We start from the raw sequence: 18,878 nt of genomic DNA on the forward strand, positions 1-18,878 counted from the left end.
AAACAGTGTCTCAAAAGTGTGTGTGTGTGTGTGTGTGTTCAACAGGAGCAGTGTCGATTGTAAATTGTGACTGCTGCTTTTATGTTTTGTAGCTAGCGATCAACAAAAGTTATCTCAGAACACTTTACAAACTAGGTAAAGACCACACTCTATGACTTATTTATGATAAAAATAGACCCAACAATTCCCCAGAAGAGTACGGTGGCAAGGAAAACCTTCCCTATTACAGGCAGGAACGTCAGACAGACCCAGCTCTGTGGAGGACAGACATCTGTCTGCACCGGTTGGGGAGGAAGAAAAGGAGAGAGAAAGAGAGAAAAGACGGACAGATGGACAGAGAGAGACAAAGACAAACACAAAGACAGAGACAGACACACTTCCAGTAACTATAATAATATCTATAGTAGTTCGAACATGACTTATATGTTATGGCAGCTAATACAGCAGAATAGTAGAAATAAGCACAGCTAAGGTTATAGATTATAATAGTAGCAGGAAGCGTCATGCAGGACCAAGGCAGCAGGCACCACCACGATCAGCAGCTTATGCTGAATTATTCTCGTCTCACTTCTGTTTGCAGGGGCTGAGGGCTCGTATTTTGGAGCCTGGGGAATGCCAGCGTTTGATACAATTTAGACATTGTTACATAATTCTAAATACATGTGCCTATGATAGCGCATTTCAACTGTCAAATCAATCATTACTCTCCAGTTAATTATAGGTTAAGATTTTGCTGTATTTATTCCAAATTAACATGATATACATTCATTCATTCATCTTCAACCGCTCGTCCCTGTCAGGGCACACCCTGGACAGGACGCCAGTACAATATAAATGAAATTACCAATTATTCCCAAGAATTGTACTTTTATTATCGTGCAAAGTAGCTGTCAACTTGTGAGGATCAGATATTAAATATATTATGGTTTGTTTATCTCATCTCATCTTCAACCGCTTATCCGGGGTCGGGTCGCGGGGGCAGCAGCTTTAGCAGGGGACCCCAAACTTCCCTTTCCCGGGCCACATTAACCAGCTCTAACTGGGGGATCCTGAGGCGTTCCCAGGCCAGTGTGGAGATATGATTTCTCCACCTAGTCCTGTGTCTTCCCCGAGGCCTCCTCCCAGCTGGACGTGCCTGGAACACCTCGCTAGGAAGGCGCCCAGGGGGCATCCTTACTAGATGCCTGAACCACTTATATTGTATAAGTTAGAAATCTCAAACACTTGATCCCACCTCTTTAATTGACCCCTCTAGACTAGAATGTGACCATTTAATTAATAGTATTAATTGATAGTAACTGTGAAACCCGACATTGGTGTATATTGTGTGTTTTAAAGTTGTTACCAGACTGTTACAAACCATGCACAGTATAAATCCCCAAATCTGACTTTTATCAGACTGGCACTCTTCAAGCAAGCATCCTAACATTCACATCACAGGATGTATTAGAAATACCAGTAATGTAAAGTAAAGTAGTAAGTTGTGGTAAAACAACAGGTTAATGCACACCCTGTAATTTTACCTCATAGGTGATGTCATCAGTTCAGTCGGGTCTTGGGGACATTGTAGCTGTGATTAAAAAAATGATCGGACTTAGTCGATGGCAAAATGTGGTTGAAAAGTTAGAGTTGATTGTTGTCTATACTGCAGATAATATTTCATATATGAGTACTATTATCAACAGAGACACCACATATCTAAATGGCCAAGAAAAAAAAACACATACAGAAACAGTTTAGCCAGTTTTAATAGTTTTTAAAACACTTGGTTTGGAAAAAAGTACAAAAGTGATCCTGGACGCCACAGTATGAAACCAGCCCAATAATGCAAGGTGATAGGTGTGTTCCTTTAAAAAGCATCTTTTACAGACATGTTAATTTCAACTGGCCTCACCATACACATACTGTACTCACTAAAACAGATACAAGCAATAGTTTAAATACAATTGTCTGACCCCAGTAATACATTTACAAGTGATTTTTAAAAAACTAATTAAAAGGGAGGGAAAAAAGAAGTCCGACCACAATGCCAACCGGTGTCTGGCAGTTAAACCATGCAGTATACAATCGTTCCACTAAAGAGAAACAGCAAAGCACTACAGCTGTCACACAGTGAGAAAGAGGTGTCTCCCTGGCAGACAGCCTTTTAGAGTGTTCATTGGTTGTTTTATGAATTGTTACTGAGCGGGTTCTCTACTGTTGAGCAGCAGCTCAGTGGTCACCCTTCCCATGTTTGCATACATTGTAAAGTTGCACAGGATCTCCATTAAGGAGAACCTGTCTTCCACAATCGTGTAAATTTAGAAAAATATAACTAATTGCTATTGAAGAAAACCCCAAAATGTGGGATATTCTCTGAGTATGTTGTGAGGAAATAAAAAAAGCTAAGAAATACAGTTGAATAAATAAATTGCATGACATCCATAAAAATTTCGTGGATACACTGAGTTGACAGAATGCTATCCACATATGCACACCATGCTTTTTGTTTTGGCCCGGCAGTGTTAAAAACGAGGGCTCCATCCTTCACATCCAAAGTCACATCCCATGAACCAGTGGAAAAGTCGCCATAAAATATCTAAAATATGCTGACATTTAGAGAAAGGTTTCTTTGATTCAACGATGCATGTCCATGTACGACATGGTCTCTGGCATTACTAATTGAGAAGTAAACGATGCTGATGGCAATGAGGAAACACAGGAGGGATACTTTCACAGTGTTACAAGAATGAAGCCGCTCTGTGTTGTTACCCGTTGGCCGGCCTATTGTTAGGGCAACAGCAGTGAGCTTCCTGTCCGGTCAAACTTTTTTCCTTTAGAGAGGGCAGCCACTTGTTTCATCAATTCCCTGTTCTTGCCCTGTGGAAACAAAGGATAAACGGTGTTAGAAATTAGATGCATAGTTCTGAACTTTTTAACAACTTCGTGGAGGCATTTGTGAAATCACAATGCACATTTATAATGTGAATTCATCTGAAATCTTGACGGATTTTAGTGGCAGCAAACACACAAGCGGGCTTTAGGATATTGTGGTTTCATAGCATTTACTTTTACTTACATACAACACTACAAACTAAAGGGGTTTGCCCAATACCTTTGATGAAAAACACCTTTGATGCATTAAACACAGGAAACACGTCAGCCACACTAACAAAACAGCAACCATGATTAAAAAAACAAAAACCCACAAAACACATATCAGAGTTTGACAGGAAATGGCTCAAATGACACATTGTATCCATAACAACCGACTGCAAACATATGCAACATGTGAATCATCCCTGGCACAAGAAACGCATGACATCCAGAGAGGGGTGGGAATCTTAGGTTGACTTACAACTCGATTCCGATTCTTGGGGTCACATTTCAATTCAGAATTGATTTTCGACTCAAAATGATTCTCGGTTCATAACAATTCAAAATTGATTTTTGAATAAGCACATGCTTCAGGATCTACTCCAGTCCTCTGTGAGCTAGTAAAGGCAGTGGCAAAGGTAAATCTATGACCAAATGTAATTTATGCATGCACATTTTTTTTTAGTATATCTCTTCAAAATGTTAGTATTATTCACTTTCTCAGTGACTGCAAAAACAATAATAATACAAAAAAACAGATATTGGTTTGGGAAAGCAGCCTTCAGAATACTTTTGCAGTCATAATAGTAATACATTTTATTTCCATATTTATTTGGTATTTGGGCCTGGTTGTGAAACACTTTATTCTGAAAACTGATAACAAATACATTTTCAAAAAATATATACGATTAGTTGTATTTCACGTGGTGTGTTCATGTAAAGTTAATTAGTAATAAAGTTACTTCCTCCCCTCTCTTCAGGGAATAGTTTTATACTGCAAAGTGAGAAAGAATGACAGTAAAGTGTTAACTAGTCAAGGACACTATGGTATGACCAATTCGTTCGTTCAATTTCTGGGGGGATTTGTAAAACTATATATTTTTGGAATCCTTACACACCGAAGAATCAGAAAATCTTTGACAATTTTCAGAAGTCATTACTGCAGTACATTTGGGTCCTGAAATTGGTGTATTATTACACTAAAAACGCCATAGGCTAATTTGCTATACCCTTCATGTCAGCACCTCTGAGCGATTTCAATGCATGTACAATAAATGTCAGAGCACTACAAATATCGGGGCGGCTGGTTTGACCACGGAGAAGTGAAAGATGGCTCACTTGACCGCAGTGGGCGTACATAGTCAATGACAAAAAGGGCTGGCTCAAGCACTTTGGCAACACTATGAACGGCCACTGAATTTCTTGCTGCTACAATTGGCATTTTATAGAGACAAAACCAAGAGCTAGCGTTAGCAGTGGTCGACTAGCCAGTGGCTTGCTGCAACAGTGTTCTACGAAAGCGGCTGATTTTGAACCTAAGAGGTTTATCCTTTCTAACACTTTTACTGATTACAGATTAGTTGGCAAAATTACAGAGAATGCGGTGTTACAGCCCAACATTGTCCTGTCAAGTGCACAAGAGTTACTCTTGAATTTCAATATACCTCTTTTTGATCAACCCAGAGCTAATTCTAGTGCTGGGCTGGTGCTGGTTCACCGTTGGTTCAACTTGCGAACCCTCTCAGAACCTGTTATGTTTTCCACAGGTTAGAGAGCCCCCAGAGAGCAACGTCATTACAACACTGTATACGTCTGAGGATTCACCAGAAAGGCTAACACTCACTTCAAGCATAACAACTACAACACATTTGTACTGCTTGTCTCGGATACAGTGGGTGGAGATTGCGTTCGAGAAGAAAGGTCATTATCTAACATGTTTTGGTTCTTATTAATACTTAGGGGCGACTGTGGCTCAGTGAAGGAGTGGGTCGTCCTCCATTTGAGAGATCGGCGGTTCAATCCCCACCTCCCCCGGTCCACATGTCAAAGTGTCCTTGGGCAAGACACTGAACCCTGAATTGCTCCCGTGTTGCGCATGGGTGTGTCAATGTGGTGTGAATGGTTAGATTAGATGGTATGTAGCTGTCCACTGCCTTCAGCGTGAATGTTTGTGTGAATGGGTGAGTGTGACAAACATTGTGAAAGCGCCTTGAGTAGTCAGAAGATTAGAAAGGGGCTATATAAGTACAAGTCCATTTACCATTAATGGTGCATGCTTTAGTCATAATGATATTATTACACCTCCTTGGAAACTGCACATCAAAACATTTGGACTCTGTAAACCTCTTCAAACCCCTGACCTCTTTGGATAGTATTAAGTATATATGAAGCATATATTATATAATCAACACACCAAAGAACGACACTAGTTAGCTTGAGGATATTTTACTAGAAGAAAAAACAAAATAAGGGGTTATAGCATTTCTGTGACGTGTTGTGTGTGCATTTGTAGTTTAATACCTGCTGTTGCTCCATAGACTCTTTGTGCGATTTCTCCATTTGGTTCATCTTAACTCTCATGTTGGATTCCTGGTACTGAAAGTCTGCTTTGAGCTCTGTGAGCTAGAGGAGAAATTAGTAATCAACAAATGCAGCCAACAGTTATGCCACTATGACTCATTAGCGCCGGAGGTCAGGCGAGGCTGATAACCTACCTTTCGGTCCTTCTCGAGAATGGTTTGATCCCTTTGCTGCAGAAGTCTCTTCAGTGACATCACTTCCTCTTTCAGCTGGCTGATGAGAATAAAGTTGTCTGTTCCTCCAGAATCCATTGACTGGGTGATGGAACTACTGATGGGAGAAAGGAAAGAGCATGAGGCCAGTACTGAGGTGGGTCGAAGAAAAGGCGTAGGCAGGATTCCTTCAAAAAGGAATGACCATTTTCATATAACCAAAAATGTAAGTAAAGCACCTATGCTTTCCTAAATAATTACAACACTTATTATACCTGTCCCCGTTGGATGGCTTCATCTCCAGTTTTGGTTTCTTCTTTGGAGTCTCCTTCTGGATTGAAGACGATTTATGGCTGCAAAGGAAATCAAAATGTCAATGTACAATTTGGGCCCAAAACATAATGAATACATGATAATCATTAAAGTTTAGCAAAAATGAAAGAGAAACGTTGTACCTCTTATTCCACAGTCCCTGCTCCTGCTCAGGACTCAAGCTCCCACTCAGTCTGTGAAGGATAAGTTAGCTGTCAGGGGGCTATATCCAAGTTTCTACTTTTCAACAGACCTAAATTGCTTCACGATTCTGTGTTAAAAATCAGCAGTGACACAACAGAGGACATACTTGTGATGAGAGCTGCTGTGTCTGTGTTGGTGGTGGTGGTGATGGTGAGTTCTGGAGTGGTGGTCTTTTTCGTTCATGGATGAGGAGTTGGAGGAGCCGAAGCCCTTCCTCTGCTCCTTGGTCTTTTGCAGGACACGGCGGTAGGACAGAGTACAGAGCCAGCACAGCAGTTTCCCATCCACCTGTAAGACATGGAGGAGTAGTTCATAAGACTTGCAATTACATGTTAATTGCCGAATTAGTCTGCATGTGTGTATGGTTTGTACCTTTCTCCTGCCCTCCTCCTTTCGGTCAAAAGCACATTGTTGTTTGCACTGCTCACAGGTCTGTGGAGGTCCATATTTCTTCTCTGAGTTAGTACAACGCTGGCACTTTGTCCCGATAAAAGCCGCAATGATGTTACAGTACTGGCAGGGTTTGGGCTGAGAAAAGGGTAAAAGGAAAATGTTACAAGTGTATTTATACACAATGAACGGTAAACAAATGTAGTGGAGACTGGTTAAACGTGTCACTCACCGTCCCAAACTGTTTGACGTTCTGAGCGCACTTCTTGCAGATTGTATTGGTTTTACTGTAAAAAATTAACATGGGTTTGCATTAAAAACAAATTACATTTATTGCATAGACATTCGCTATTATCAAAAGCATTAATTAATGCTGAAATGCATCACTAGGGCCCATATCTCACCTTTCCTGCTGAAACTCAGATCTGCAGAATGTGCACTTCACTATTGGATGTGCGATGCGACACTCCTACGGAAACAAAGCAAAGATATTTACATGAGTGTAACTGTGCTATTACAAGGAACACCGCATAAACAAGACGGCCTCATAACTAACTGTATGTGGCAAAACAACTTGAGCTTTGTTACGCAACATATCCGGGTAAACTGACACTCCTGAGGATTTGGATGTACATAAGGAGTTATTACGACCAAAACTGCTTTTGTTCTGTCAACCCAAACACAAAAAAACAAACACAATTAACCAGAGCAATTGTTATATAACTTTAGGTGGCATTCTTTCATATAAAAAAAAATAGAGAGCTAACTGTATTGGCAATTTTACATCGGTGAACCCTGTGCAAAGAGAAGTAAAAGGTGGTACAGAAGAAATGGTCTGTTCCTCAGCGTTACACGAGGCTCTCCAAGAGCAACAAGTTGGAAAGTGTGGACACCGATGGCAATTCTAAGAAGTATAATTCATTTGAATACCTCCTGAATTAATGTTTAGCATGTAAATATGTGGCATAAATGCGGTGTGACTCTTTAATAAACAGGATCTAAACAAGATTACAGTCAGTGTGTTGGCGCTCCCAAGGTTTAACACATAAAAGATGTTACATAATCTGAGCCTGCCTGACTTGTCTTAACACCATCACACCGGGGCGGCAGTAACAAACATCCACAGTAACGTAACGCTCGGGGTTGTTGTTGTTGTTGTTGTTATGTCTTGTTTGCAGTCTCGATCACATTCAGATACCTTGCACAGCTGCTGGCCCTGCGACAGCTCCTCGAAGGGGTACCGCTGGTTACACTTCGTACAGGCGTACAGAGCCGACGTTGCCATTCTCGCCCCAACTAATGTCACCGAGCTAGATGAGGTTAGCAGAGTCCAGCTGCAAACTTAACGGATTAACGGCACGATTTCCTTTCCTGACGCTTGCTAACTGAGGACTAAGAGCACGCAAACCGTGTTGGCAGCCAGTGTTATCTCGCGGCAGCTAGCTCGGCTCGGCTCGGTAGCGCAGGGCAACACAGAAATAGCGTCACGTTAGCTGGAGAACAATTAACTCCAAATATGTGCGGTCTTTCTCTGCTCATACGAACATAATAACTTTAGATAGATAGTTAGTTATGCCGCCATATAAGCAACCCGTTAGTATAAATCCGTCTTTTTGTATTAAGTTTCCGTCGTTCTCGCCAAGAAATGTATTTTCCTGTTTTCCTCTTCTTTTTGTATCAACGCCGTCGTCGTCGTCATGTAACCGGAAATGATCGCCTGGCTCCCAGACGAAGAAAGGAAACATATCGCGACACTACATCCGTCCGCGGGATTTCACATTTTGAAATGCGCAGAGCCAATCACGTGTCTGGATTTACTCAACACAGTTCCGTCACCATGTGTAATCATCATTTATACAATCATCATATATACAGTCTATGGTTTCATGTGATACTGAAATGATCCCCCAACTACCCCAATGGTTTGAAAGAGCTGATGGAAGGCTGTAGTAATCTACAGGAGGTTATTAAACTTAGATGCAATCCAATGTATTAGTTACAAATGTACCAATAAACATATTAGAAGATGCTGTTATAGCAAAAGGAAAAGAACCCCTCATGGAAAGACTTACTGGAGCTCCCTCTTCACTGATACAAACTGGAGTAGAGCTTGGCTTGTCCCATTAAAATTTCAATTTCTGACAAAATTAGAGAATTACAACTCAAGCTACTTCATAACATCTATCCTACTAATGAATACATATCTACATTTTCTGACATTGATGACAGCTGTTCCTTCTGTAAAAAGTATCATCCATTTATTGTATAACTCTGCATTTTGTAACACCTATTTGGAAAGATTTGGAACATTTTCTTTTTGCTAAAACAACAGTTAGGTATCACTTTGATGGGGAAATTATTATTTTTGGCTCTTTTGCTCACAATAATTAACTTAACATAATTCATTTCTCTATATTACTCGTTAAATTCCATTTACATAAAGTCAAAATGTCCAAGGCAAACCCTTCATTTCCATTATTTTTAATTGAATTAAAAATGTATTTTGAATCTCTGTCACATGTTGAATACAATAGCTGAAAAATGTTTATCAGCTATTGTATTTTATTCAAATTACATTCAGTGAACTTGTCTGCCATTATAACTTGCCCTGGTTGTGCCTTTGTCATGTTTTGGAATGTCTTTCGCTTTGTTTTTTTGTTCCTTTTTGAATTGTTCATACTATTTGATGATAAATAAAGTTGTTGTTTTAAAAAAAAAAAAAAGAAGAAAGCATCCCCCAATTCCCCAATATTTTTTTCCTTAAATTAAAATATACGTAAAGTAAAATTGGGAGGAGGCCTCGGGGAAGACCCAGGACTAGGTGGAGAGATTATATCTCCACACTGGCCTGGGAACGCCTCGGGGTCCCCCAGTTAGAGCTGGTTAATGTTTTCCGGAAAGGGAAGTTTGGGGTCCCCTGCTAAAGCTGCTGCCCCCGCGACCTGACCCCGGATAAGCAGATGAAGATGAGATGAGATGAGATGAGATAAAGTAAAATTTAGTTTAATTAATTTTTTTCTCTTTCTATTGAAAGTATAATTCTGTTCTGAATGTATTACTAAAAGCACTTCCTTTGCCATCATCATGTAATTTTTATATCAAGGTTTTAATCAAAATCACGACTACAATTAGCACTGGACACTGTTTTTCCACCCTGTTTCCTTTTTTAAGTTTATATTATATCATTATACATCATTTTAAATGGAAACCATTGCTTTTCTTCCAACTCTCAATTTTCAACAAAAGTTTCTGAATGAAATGGCTAATGTTAGAATGAAACTCATCCAAATCAGTGGTTTAGTTAACCACGCTGCAGGAGCGTCAATCAATGTTCCGGGGCCCTAGATTGTCAGGAGCTCCAGAAAATCACAAGCCAAGACACATTTATATCTAAAATGAAAATAAAATATGGCCACAAAGTAAAATAACATTAATAAAAGGACTGAGTGAATGAGGCTGGACCAACTAGATATCATGTACTGTATATGATGCCGGGCTACTCGAGTCCAGACTCTCTGCTGACTCGATGCAGCAGCTACATTACATCTTTCTGTTATTTAAAAAGAAAAGACCTGTTTAACCCGTTGATTTGATATCAGAAGCTGCAGTGGTAACCCCGCTCACTTGACCTCAGCTCCCATGATGGATGGTACTACTGACCTGATCACTTTCACCTCCTGTGTCTTTCCTGTCTCCTGAATCTGTTAACTTATGTAAACCTTATGTTTACGGTCTACACTTTCTCATGATGCTTTTCTCCCTTGTTTATGTTTCCTCTCTTATTCCTTTGTGTGACTCCTTGGAACCAGTTTCTCCTTAATTAACAAAACTCAACCACAAATAGAAATAGAAATAGGTTTCCTGGATCACAATGAAACCTTTAAGGGGTCGATGGATGAAATCGTGTTTCCTCCAAAAAAACGTTTTAATAACATAATAAAAAAGGTTGACTACATAGTATCAGCACTTTTAATGAATGAATGAAACATTTTAATATATTTTGACATCTGTTGTGGCCCGCAATACAACAATTTCTGAAAGCAAGTTTGAAGCGATGAAGTGCACACAGCACGGCAGCCTCACTGCAGTTGTGTGGGGAAATGGTCCTACTTTAATAGCTGTACGTTTTTAAAAGCAGAGTAATGAAATTTAAATGGCAATATAAATTCATTTTTAGTGACGGGCATAAAAAAATAAAGTGAAGGGAATAATAAGCCTTAAAGCCAAACTTATGACTAGTCATCTAAAATTTAGGAAAGGGCGTGAAAGAGCTTGAAAATGACCATGCTAATGTTTTCAGAGCCCTGGCAGTTTAATATAACCCTCCAGCACAGTTACATCTTAAATGTCAGACCGAATTTATGATAAAAGGCACTCTTCTTTTTATATGTTATGGGATCACAAGAGACAATGAAAGCAAATGTCATTGGAGTTCTCCTAGTACTTAAACACTAATAGGTCAAACGTAGAAATCAACTGGCGAGTGTTCACACCGCACTAATGTAACAAACCAAACTGACTCCTTGACGTTGAGTCGGGTTTATTGCAAGTATTCTCATATGCAGTGGAGAGGCTAACTAACACTGTATTTACGGTTTCACTTTGAGAATTAAAAAAACTGCGCCAACTTGTCATTCTCCCAATCAATCGTTCAGAGCAAGGCACAGACAACTAAGAAAAAAACAAACACCCAACGCAAAATTCTTAGTTGTTACACATTCTGCTGCCTATAAAATACACTACCTACTAGCTTTAAAAAAATATGTAAGACATGTTCACAAATTAACATTTTAGTAAGTAAATGACTAATGACTGGGACAAATGCACTTTTGCATAGTCTGTGCAGCGTATTAATATTGCATGGGAACATCTCTAATCAATGCATGACATGAGACAAAAATGTGTTTGTGAGCCATAAATACAAATCTGGACTAAATGATAATAAATAACTAGTTAGAAAAATGAAACTTACAAAACTGAAATCACGCAATGAGAGGAATGCCATTCATGACACATTATGTAATCATAAAAAAAACATGGATGTTTGGTCACAACAATCTAAAAGCATTGCCTTGTGAAGACAATCTGCCAACTTCTTTTAATGCACTCTGTCTATTAGAAGAAGCTTACATTACAGCTCTTTCGCTACATATTTTTATATTTAACAACTCCGGAGCCCTTTAGTCATTTTAGTACTAAAGCTCAAAATCAGTTTTTGCAGTCACAATTGCTTCAGCTCTATTGCTTTCAAATCAATTTCTAAACATCTGCACTGTAAAGGAATGAAGTGTGTTCTAATTTACCAGAGTAATATTTTAGTGTACTTTAAAAAATGATTAACACTGATTGTAGCTAGGTTGATATGCTAAACAGTCCCCTCCATCCTGGAGGAGGAATAGGATATGGCTGTAGTAAAGCAGTCTGAGACAGACACTCTCCTGTTGCGAGAAGACTCTTCATGACCCTGTGAGAGGTACAAATACATGAGACTTTTGGTGGAAGTGCATTAACGCAGTGTTTCACCCAAAAGTCCAGTTTGGCACACAGTTCCTTCATTGTGCCAGGTGTTGCCTACTGATTACTACTGCACGGCACCTTCTCACAGGTAGGATTCAGCTTCTGCGACCGTCGTGTCGGGTCAAAGTTGTGTCAAACAAAGGTCTGCACTGGAGTGATGGAGCGCGTGGGGGAGCCTGCGCGTTCAGAAGAGGAGGCGGAACGATTGGTCACCTCTCGCTGTAACTCGTCCACTCTCTTCTGCAGCTCGGCGCGCTTCGCCAGCAGCTCCTTGTAGCGCTGATGAACAGGTTCCTGGATAAAAAAAAAAAAAAGTAAAGCTCAAGTTCAGCCTATAAATGGAGAATGTATGGCATGCAAACATTTTCCTTTGTAATCCCTAAGTGCAAGTCTTAAACATGAGACGGGTTTCCCCACATACCTGAGGTCTCATGCGAGGGTTCCAGCGGATGTAGTAGCCAACCCAAAGCTCCAGGTGGCGTAAGCTGACTACAGGGAACAGCACATGGTTGGAGTAGTTCACATACAGAGGATTGGTAAACTCCTCCAGCTGGCTGTTTATATAAGACCACAACGATACCGTCCTCTTGGGAATCTCCTGTAAAATAAAAAGGTGTGGTTGTCATGACACTGGATGCGCCACAAACCTCTACTTTAAAACGCTCATCATTTTTTGCAACAGCACCGTCAGAGGAACAAAATGTTCTTACCTCCTTCAACCTCTGCTGTTCACTGTTGCACAAGAATGTCCCAAACAGGCAGCTGTACAGGTGGTCCAGGATGGTTACCAGGAAGTATTCGTTAAACTCAAAGGCTGCAGGGAACTTAAAATAAGAACAGCCTCATGAGTGTTCTTGAAAGACTATGTTGTTCTGAACGCATTTTCCACAGATCAGCACCACTCACTGCTTACCTGGCGAGTCAACTGCCAGACACAGTCAATGAACTGAATAAAAACGGGTGAGCGGTCTGCGTCTGTGTGGTTCTTGTCGCCATGGCCGACACGCTTAAAGAAGAAGAAGAAAGGACAGTGAGTGGAGCAACTTGAAAAGGCCACCGCACCGCACGTTGTTTCTGAACCATCAAGTGTGAAATGTATTTACCAGCTGGAAGCGGTGACCAAAGCTCAGCCACTCTTTCTCAAGCAGCACCTCAAAGCCGCGAATTGTGCGGTAGTAACCGTCCAGCATGAGCATGGCCAAGGAGGTGAGCTGGCCTGTGCGGTCCCAACCGTCGCTGCAGTGCACCACCACTGAGGTTTTCCCAGACTCCACCTTGTCTGCAATCCGCAATGCTCCTGCCAAGATCAACTACAAAACATACGCATGCAGACATACGTACACACATACACAAACAAATTGGTGAAGAGCCCGAAATTAACTCATCTTCCCTTTTTTTTGGTTTTTACCTCATTCTCCTGGTTCACATTCACAGCTGTGCTTCAGTATGCTCACCTTGATGTGCTCGAGCCAATGAGTGGACTCCAGATTGGAGAGCCAGTGGGAGTCCTCAATGTTGGGGTAAACCACATCCTTCAGCTTGCGGAGTGATTCTCTCATCACATGGATATTGTGAATGTCCAAGAACACCAGCTCAGCATTTTGATATGCATCCTCACTTTCGAAACCACCTCCTTTCATCTGAAGAAACAAAAACAAAACACACACAAGTGGAAGACAAGGTGGGTGGTGAGATGGTTCATCCATTTAGCAAGGAGAGCTTCCGTTTCTTTAAATACTATATTAAGATAATTTTACTTTAAAAGGTCCCGTATTATGCTCCCTTTTAGGTTTGTTTATATCCTTTAAAGTTAAAAAACCCACATTATTTTCCTTTAAGTCCCCTCAAGTCTACTCTCTGGTCAGTGGTCCTGGGTCTTCTGCAGCTGCTCTCTTGGCGTTTATGTGACACAACTGTAACGGCACTGTAGCGGCAATTTCTACCTATACATAGTACAGTTGTGCCATCACAACCGTACAGAAGTCCTGATGGCTCGTTTAAAGGCACAGTTTCTGAATACAAGCTGTGCGCATTTCTCTGTGTTTTTTTTTCTTTCACAGTATTTAAACAGCACCTTGACTCGTTTTATAATCCAAAAGACAAGGAAATCTCACTTTTTACAATATGGCACCTTAAAAAAAAGCTCATAAACCTTATTTGCAGCAGCATTGACACTGGGCCTGGCATCAAATATGAAGAGTTTATGAGACTGAGCATTAGCATCCATGATCGCCTGGAGGTATTTCTCATCCTCTTTGCTGCGCTTGCCGTTTACTCCAACCATGGGTTGACTGCAGCGCGTCACTGTAGCCTGGCTCTCTGGATGGATCCATGACAACACCTACACACGGAGTATGAGAGAATAAGACCACAGACAGTCATACGAACCAGCTGCACAGGAGAGGATAGTAAGACTGGTCACTCACTGGTATCCTTCCCTTGGCTCGGAAGGCAGCCACTCTCTTCAGCTCTTCGTCTGGTATGTTGACGGGCACCGCCAGAGTTGACGGGTAGGTGTCACAAACCTCGTAGTGATCGTTTACTTTTGTTATCCTCCAGCTTTCATTGGGTATACCCTTTAAAAAACATGCAAGCAGCCAATGTAATAAGCTTTTTGTAACATTAAGTTAAGCAGTCGGTGTTTTTTTTTTTAAATACCTGTCTTTTGTATTCAGAGACAGCGTCATACACCTTCCACCCGTTTTCAGGGAAGACTTGCCCATATTCAAAGGCAAAGATTTGCTGGGAAGAGTGGGAGAAATTAGTTCATCAATTGGCAGTGGACAGTGCAGAGCTACGGCGTCAGGAACACTGTGGCTGAGAATCACTCACCATCCCGTTAGAAACAGGAAACGCAAATTTCACCAGCACTTCGAAAATGGACTTCCTGAGTGTGTCCTCCATTTGTTTGTGTGCAAATCGTAGATTACGCATATCCTGCAGAAAGGCAGAGCAGCAGGTCACGGTCAAACTCGGGGATCAACACATGGATGTAAATATGATTTCAAGCAAGTAAAGCAACGGTAACAGTACGCTATTGTGGAAATAGAGCTTGTCTGTTGGCTCACTCTTTGTAAATGACTGTGATCTCTGATACTATTGTTTACACAACAGAGATGAGACAAAGTTCATCCTCTTCCTTCGGCTATGGACTGTATAACTGCCAACTACTGTGCTGTCTGTAGGTTCTTGCATTTGTTACCTGTCAATATCTGAATCGGCATATAAAAGCAGTTATTCTAGAACCGTCTCCACAGCACAACTCACCTTGCAAACCAGCCCGTAGGACACATCGCCACGGCTCGATGCACTTCCTATCTTTTCCACGCGACTCACCACCCCAAGGGGCAGGTCCAGCACAAACGCCGGCTCCTATAGAAACCAACAACACATTAACAAAAAACATAATGATTCTTCGAAAATAGTTATAGTGCTTTTTAAAAATTCCCAAAGCATACCCTGTCCATGCATTTGAAGAAAAGTCTGTAGTTGGTAACGGTCACTGTTCCCCTCAGGGCTCCAATGAAAGGACAGAAGTAGGTGACATCTAGGGCTACAGAATTACACAATTAAAATAAACCAAGTACAACAAAAATATTACATATTGTTTTAATGTGGAAAAGAGCTAATTTCCCATTAATGCATGCAAGCAAAGAGATAACGTACCCATATCTTGCACAGTTTCATTTGGAACTAACTGTGGTTCTTCTTTGTCTGAATCTCTAAGCACCTGCTGGGGAAATCAAATACAAAGCTGAAAGTGGAGCAGTCGCTCAACCTGAACCTGTGAAACTTGCTTACGTCATTATTATAAGTATCATTATTATAAGTATCATTATTATTATTATTATTTAAAGAGCTGTGTAGTATTTGATTCACAAGATGACATACCTTGGAAGCAGTTTTGGGCTTAACCTGAACAGAAAAGAGGAGAGTCAGGCTTCAGTCATTATCATTCATTAATGAAGAAGCGGGATGTCTGTGAACTATGTGCAGGCTACTAACCCTGATCTCTGGGGAGAGTTCTGCAGAGGTGGCCACAGAGTCAGAGGACATCGCAGAGGTTGGCTTGGCCTGGGCAGACCGGTCAGAGCGAGAGGTGGAAGTACTGGTGAGAGATAACATGACAAATCAGCACAGCCATTTCTTATTGCATTGTGCCGAAAATATTTGATTAAATCATTTTTAAAGAGTAGCTAGTACAACATTAAAGGTCCTATATTGTAGATATCGTTTTTCATTATAAAGCAGGTATAGGTATAAATACAGTAAACGTAGAGACACCGAGAGTGCAGATGTAAGTTAGAAGAAGCCCGGAAACGTTCACCAATCAGAGCAGAGTGATTTTTCAAAAGGGGGGCTTCAATGTGTTATACACAAAATACAGGAAAAAAAAACAGAGGGCTGGGATCGCCTGAGCTCTCACAGACTGTTCCCCGATATGTAAAATATCAGTGTTTCTCTGATCAGGACGCTATTACTCCATTTTATCGTTACATAACAAATATTTGTATGTGGCTATATTAATGCTCTGAATGTTAGAGTGCAGCTCCGTTCAAGAGCCAGGTGCTAAATAGGAGCAGACAGAGGATGAATACAGGCAGTCTATGTTCAGACAGAGACCAAATGTATAAGTATTAGAAAATAATGGGTTTTTTTTAAACATTAAAGCATGTAAAGATGTTCTAAAATAGTATGAAACTGAAAATGTGTATAATATGGGACCTTTAAGAAGTAACTAGAAGGCATCAACTTGGACTCTAGGAAAGTGAACATTATTTTCCAGGGATGTAACAATACACTGAACTACACAAATCAATTCATGATACAATTTTCAATTGTTTTAAACAAAATGTCAACGAAGACAAATAAAGAGTAAAAAGATCCCTTTATTTAAATCTACAAAATGGATTTTCTCTTAAGGGCTGCCACTAAGGACTTTATTTATATTGATTAATCTATCAACTTTAATCCAAACTATACATTTTCCTCCAAAAGAATCATATTGATTGTTTAATTTAGGCTTTGTTCATAATTTGACACACTTTATTTCACTGTATAACACAACAAAAGCAAAATGAAGACAAATGTTAACAAATTAAAATGTAAAACAGCAAGTTCAAACTGGCAACAACCACATGATAAAAAAAGACAGACTAAAATAAACAAGACCCATATTTTGAAATCATTTTGAAATCATTTTTAGCCCAAACGCTTAATGTTTGATTTATATCTTTATATAATATTATAACATAACTCTGGTGTTTCAGCTGTTGGTCAGAATATGCAGTGTGCAGATCTATATTTCCATATGACGGTGAGTGAATGTGTCTTCGACCCTTGGGATTAAAAGGAATAATAGCCCATAATAACAACGATGGTGCCTTCACTGACTGTCAACATCACAGAAGTTCGTTAACCACTTAACATCATTTTGTGCCTCAACAGTCCCGTCGCAAGAGTTACCAAAAGTGCATTAGGATTAGACATGTTCACTTAGGTCTCACGTTATAACACATAACATATAAAGCCGTGTGTAACTTGAAAAACTTTGAGCTAGCCAAAGCGATGGTGCTGTGGTGAGTTTAGCTACCTGGACAATGAATCAACACTTGGCTGTCGGGAGGAGGAGCGCTTGGAGCCCAGACTGTCGATGCTCCCGCTCTTCTCCATGTTCTCCTGCTCCAAATGTCGGGGTAAGTGGCGGTGTGGAGCCCGAGGACGCGATGGAGACCCGTCTTTCCACCGGAGAATGTCGTTAAAGCCCCTCAGAGAGTTCAGTAAATCCGCACCAACAAAAGGAAGCTGCCATGTTTTCCCAGCAGCCTCCCAGATCCCAATCCGTCACAAGGAAGCGGCTGCCGTAGACGGCGCCCCCTGCTGTGACAACACGGACCCGCCGCTGCCTTCACGGCTCTTTGAGATGCACTGTACCCTTGGGTCTGCTGTAACACACATTTGGTGGATTATATTGCAAAATTAATATTAATTATATAATATTTTCTGGGCTCCCTCTCATTTTCGAATATGTGAATTGATTTGTTTTTGCTTAAATCATATTTGTGGGTTTCTTTTGTCTGCTTCCAAGTGGTACAATAATTTTGCTTTGTTATTTTTGTTTTAATTGTATGTACATATTCAAAATCAATCAAACTATTTGGAGGGAAACATCATACTTACACCGTAAATTGCTTTGTACTTTTTTACACATCCCCCACTTCTTGTGACCCATAAACGCCACATCACATTGTTTCTGTTATATTCATCTACTTTCAGCCGCAGGAATAATAATAAAAAAAGACTTCAGCTGCAGCAATATAGCTTAATGTTGCTTCAGTGGGCACTTAAACTGTTTATCTTATTGCATTCAGATATTTCGGTCAAATGTGGGCATTGAAACATTTCAATGTCAACCGAGATAATTTCAATAAAGAACAGAATTTAAGTGAATAATTATAAATCATATTCATGTTGGAACACCGTCATCCTGTTTACACCATCAGGTTACGCTGTTAAGTGCATGAGCACAATGGCTACATGTCTATCTACTGTTTAGGGGTAGATGAAGTAAATACATTATTCATAAAGGCAATGTTTTGAACTTGTTCACTATCTTCTGAAAACTTAAAAATGCATATTGTTGAATCGAACAATATATTATTTGTAATCAGGGGCAATAAGGATTTTAATGATTGTGATTATAGGTTGCAGTAAACTCAAACTGGATTTCGTACATCACTAAATCATCAATCTTTTACAGTAATTAAAAAAAAATGAACAGGAAGGGCATGTACATATCCTACCGACACAAAGCACAAAAATACAAATTGATTTTAGCATTTGAATGTTCCTTCTCTATCCGCAACA

The 18,878-nt window shown here is 40.2% G+C and overlaps 2 protein-coding genes across 3 annotated transcripts; both read right to left on the reverse strand.

Annotated features, from left to right (window-relative positions):
* Positions 1-1,660: 1,660 nt before the first annotated feature.
* On the reverse strand, positions 1,661-8,186 carry fam76b (family with sequence similarity 76 member B). The gene is made up of 10 exons (XM_083927515.1): positions 7,693-8,186; positions 6,899-6,963; positions 6,727-6,781; positions 6,477-6,632; positions 6,211-6,392; positions 6,044-6,094; positions 5,864-5,941; positions 5,571-5,706; positions 5,377-5,478; positions 1,661-2,859 (listed from the first exon to the last, which is right to left on the reverse strand). Exons 1-10 carry the CDS (start codon positions 7,777-7,779, stop codon positions 2,770-2,772), a joined length of 1,002 nt encoding a protein of 333 aa, XP_083783641.1. The 5' UTR covers positions 7,780-8,186; the 3' UTR covers positions 1,661-2,769.
* A 2,891-nt stretch (positions 8,187-11,077) lies between these two features.
* On the reverse strand, positions 11,078-17,770 carry mtmr2 (myotubularin related protein 2). 2 transcript variants are annotated; one of them, XM_083927606.1, is made up of 16 exons: positions 17,605-17,770; positions 16,017-16,119; positions 15,903-15,926; positions 15,678-15,741; positions 15,470-15,564; positions 15,279-15,383; positions 14,844-14,948; positions 14,670-14,753; positions 14,438-14,587; positions 14,164-14,352; positions 13,466-13,651; positions 13,115-13,321; positions 12,925-13,017; positions 12,722-12,835; positions 12,433-12,609; positions 11,078-12,305 (listed from the first exon to the last, which is right to left on the reverse strand). In XM_083927606.1, the coding sequence occupies exons 1-16, from the start codon at positions 17,682-17,684 to the stop codon at positions 12,144-12,146; spliced, it is 1,938 nt and encodes a 645-aa protein (XP_083783732.1). In that variant the 5' UTR covers positions 17,685-17,770; the 3' UTR covers positions 11,078-12,143. The 2 variants fall into 2 exon arrangements, with proteins under 2 accessions (XP_083783732.1, XP_083783731.1); XM_083927605.1 differs by having other exon boundaries at positions 15,678-15,744.
* Between the last annotated feature and the right edge of the window lie 1,108 nt (positions 17,771-18,878).

Source organism: Echiichthys vipera (assembly GCF_963691815.1).
Source record: "Echiichthys vipera genome assembly, chromosome: 14".
In the NCBI taxonomy this organism is placed as follows: Eukaryota; Metazoa; Chordata; class Actinopteri; order Perciformes; family Trachinidae; genus Echiichthys; species Echiichthys vipera.

What these genes read in the sequence shown, in the direction of transcription:
- mtmr2 (XM_083927605.1), bottom strand. Translation starts at nt 17,684, where the DNA reads ATGGAGAAGAGCGGGAGCATCGACAGTCTGGGCTCCAAGCGCTCCTCC. An exon ending in TGAAACTGTGCAAGATATGG is followed by an intron (nt 15,565 to 15,677) that starts GTACGTTATCTC and finishes GTAATTCTGTAG; the next exon opens with CCCTAGATGTCACCTACTTC. An exon ending in ACCCTCGCATGAGACCTCAG is followed by an intron (nt 12,306 to 12,432) that starts GTATGTGGGGAA and finishes TTTTTTATCCAG; the next exon opens with GAACCTGTTCATCAGCGCTA.
- fam76b (XM_083927515.1), bottom strand. Translation starts at nt 7,779, where the DNA reads ATGGCAACGTCGGCTCTGTACGCCTGTACGAAGTGTAACCAGCGGTAC. An exon ending in CACAGCAGCTCTCATCACAA is followed by an intron (nt 6,095 to 6,210) that starts GTATGTCCTCTG and finishes TATCCTTCACAG; the next exon opens with ACTGAGTGGGAGCTTGAGTC. An exon ending in CAGGGACTGTGGAATAAGAG is followed by an intron (nt 5,942 to 6,043) that starts GTACAACGTTTC and finishes TTTCCTTTGCAG; the next exon opens with CCATAAATCGTCTTCAATCC.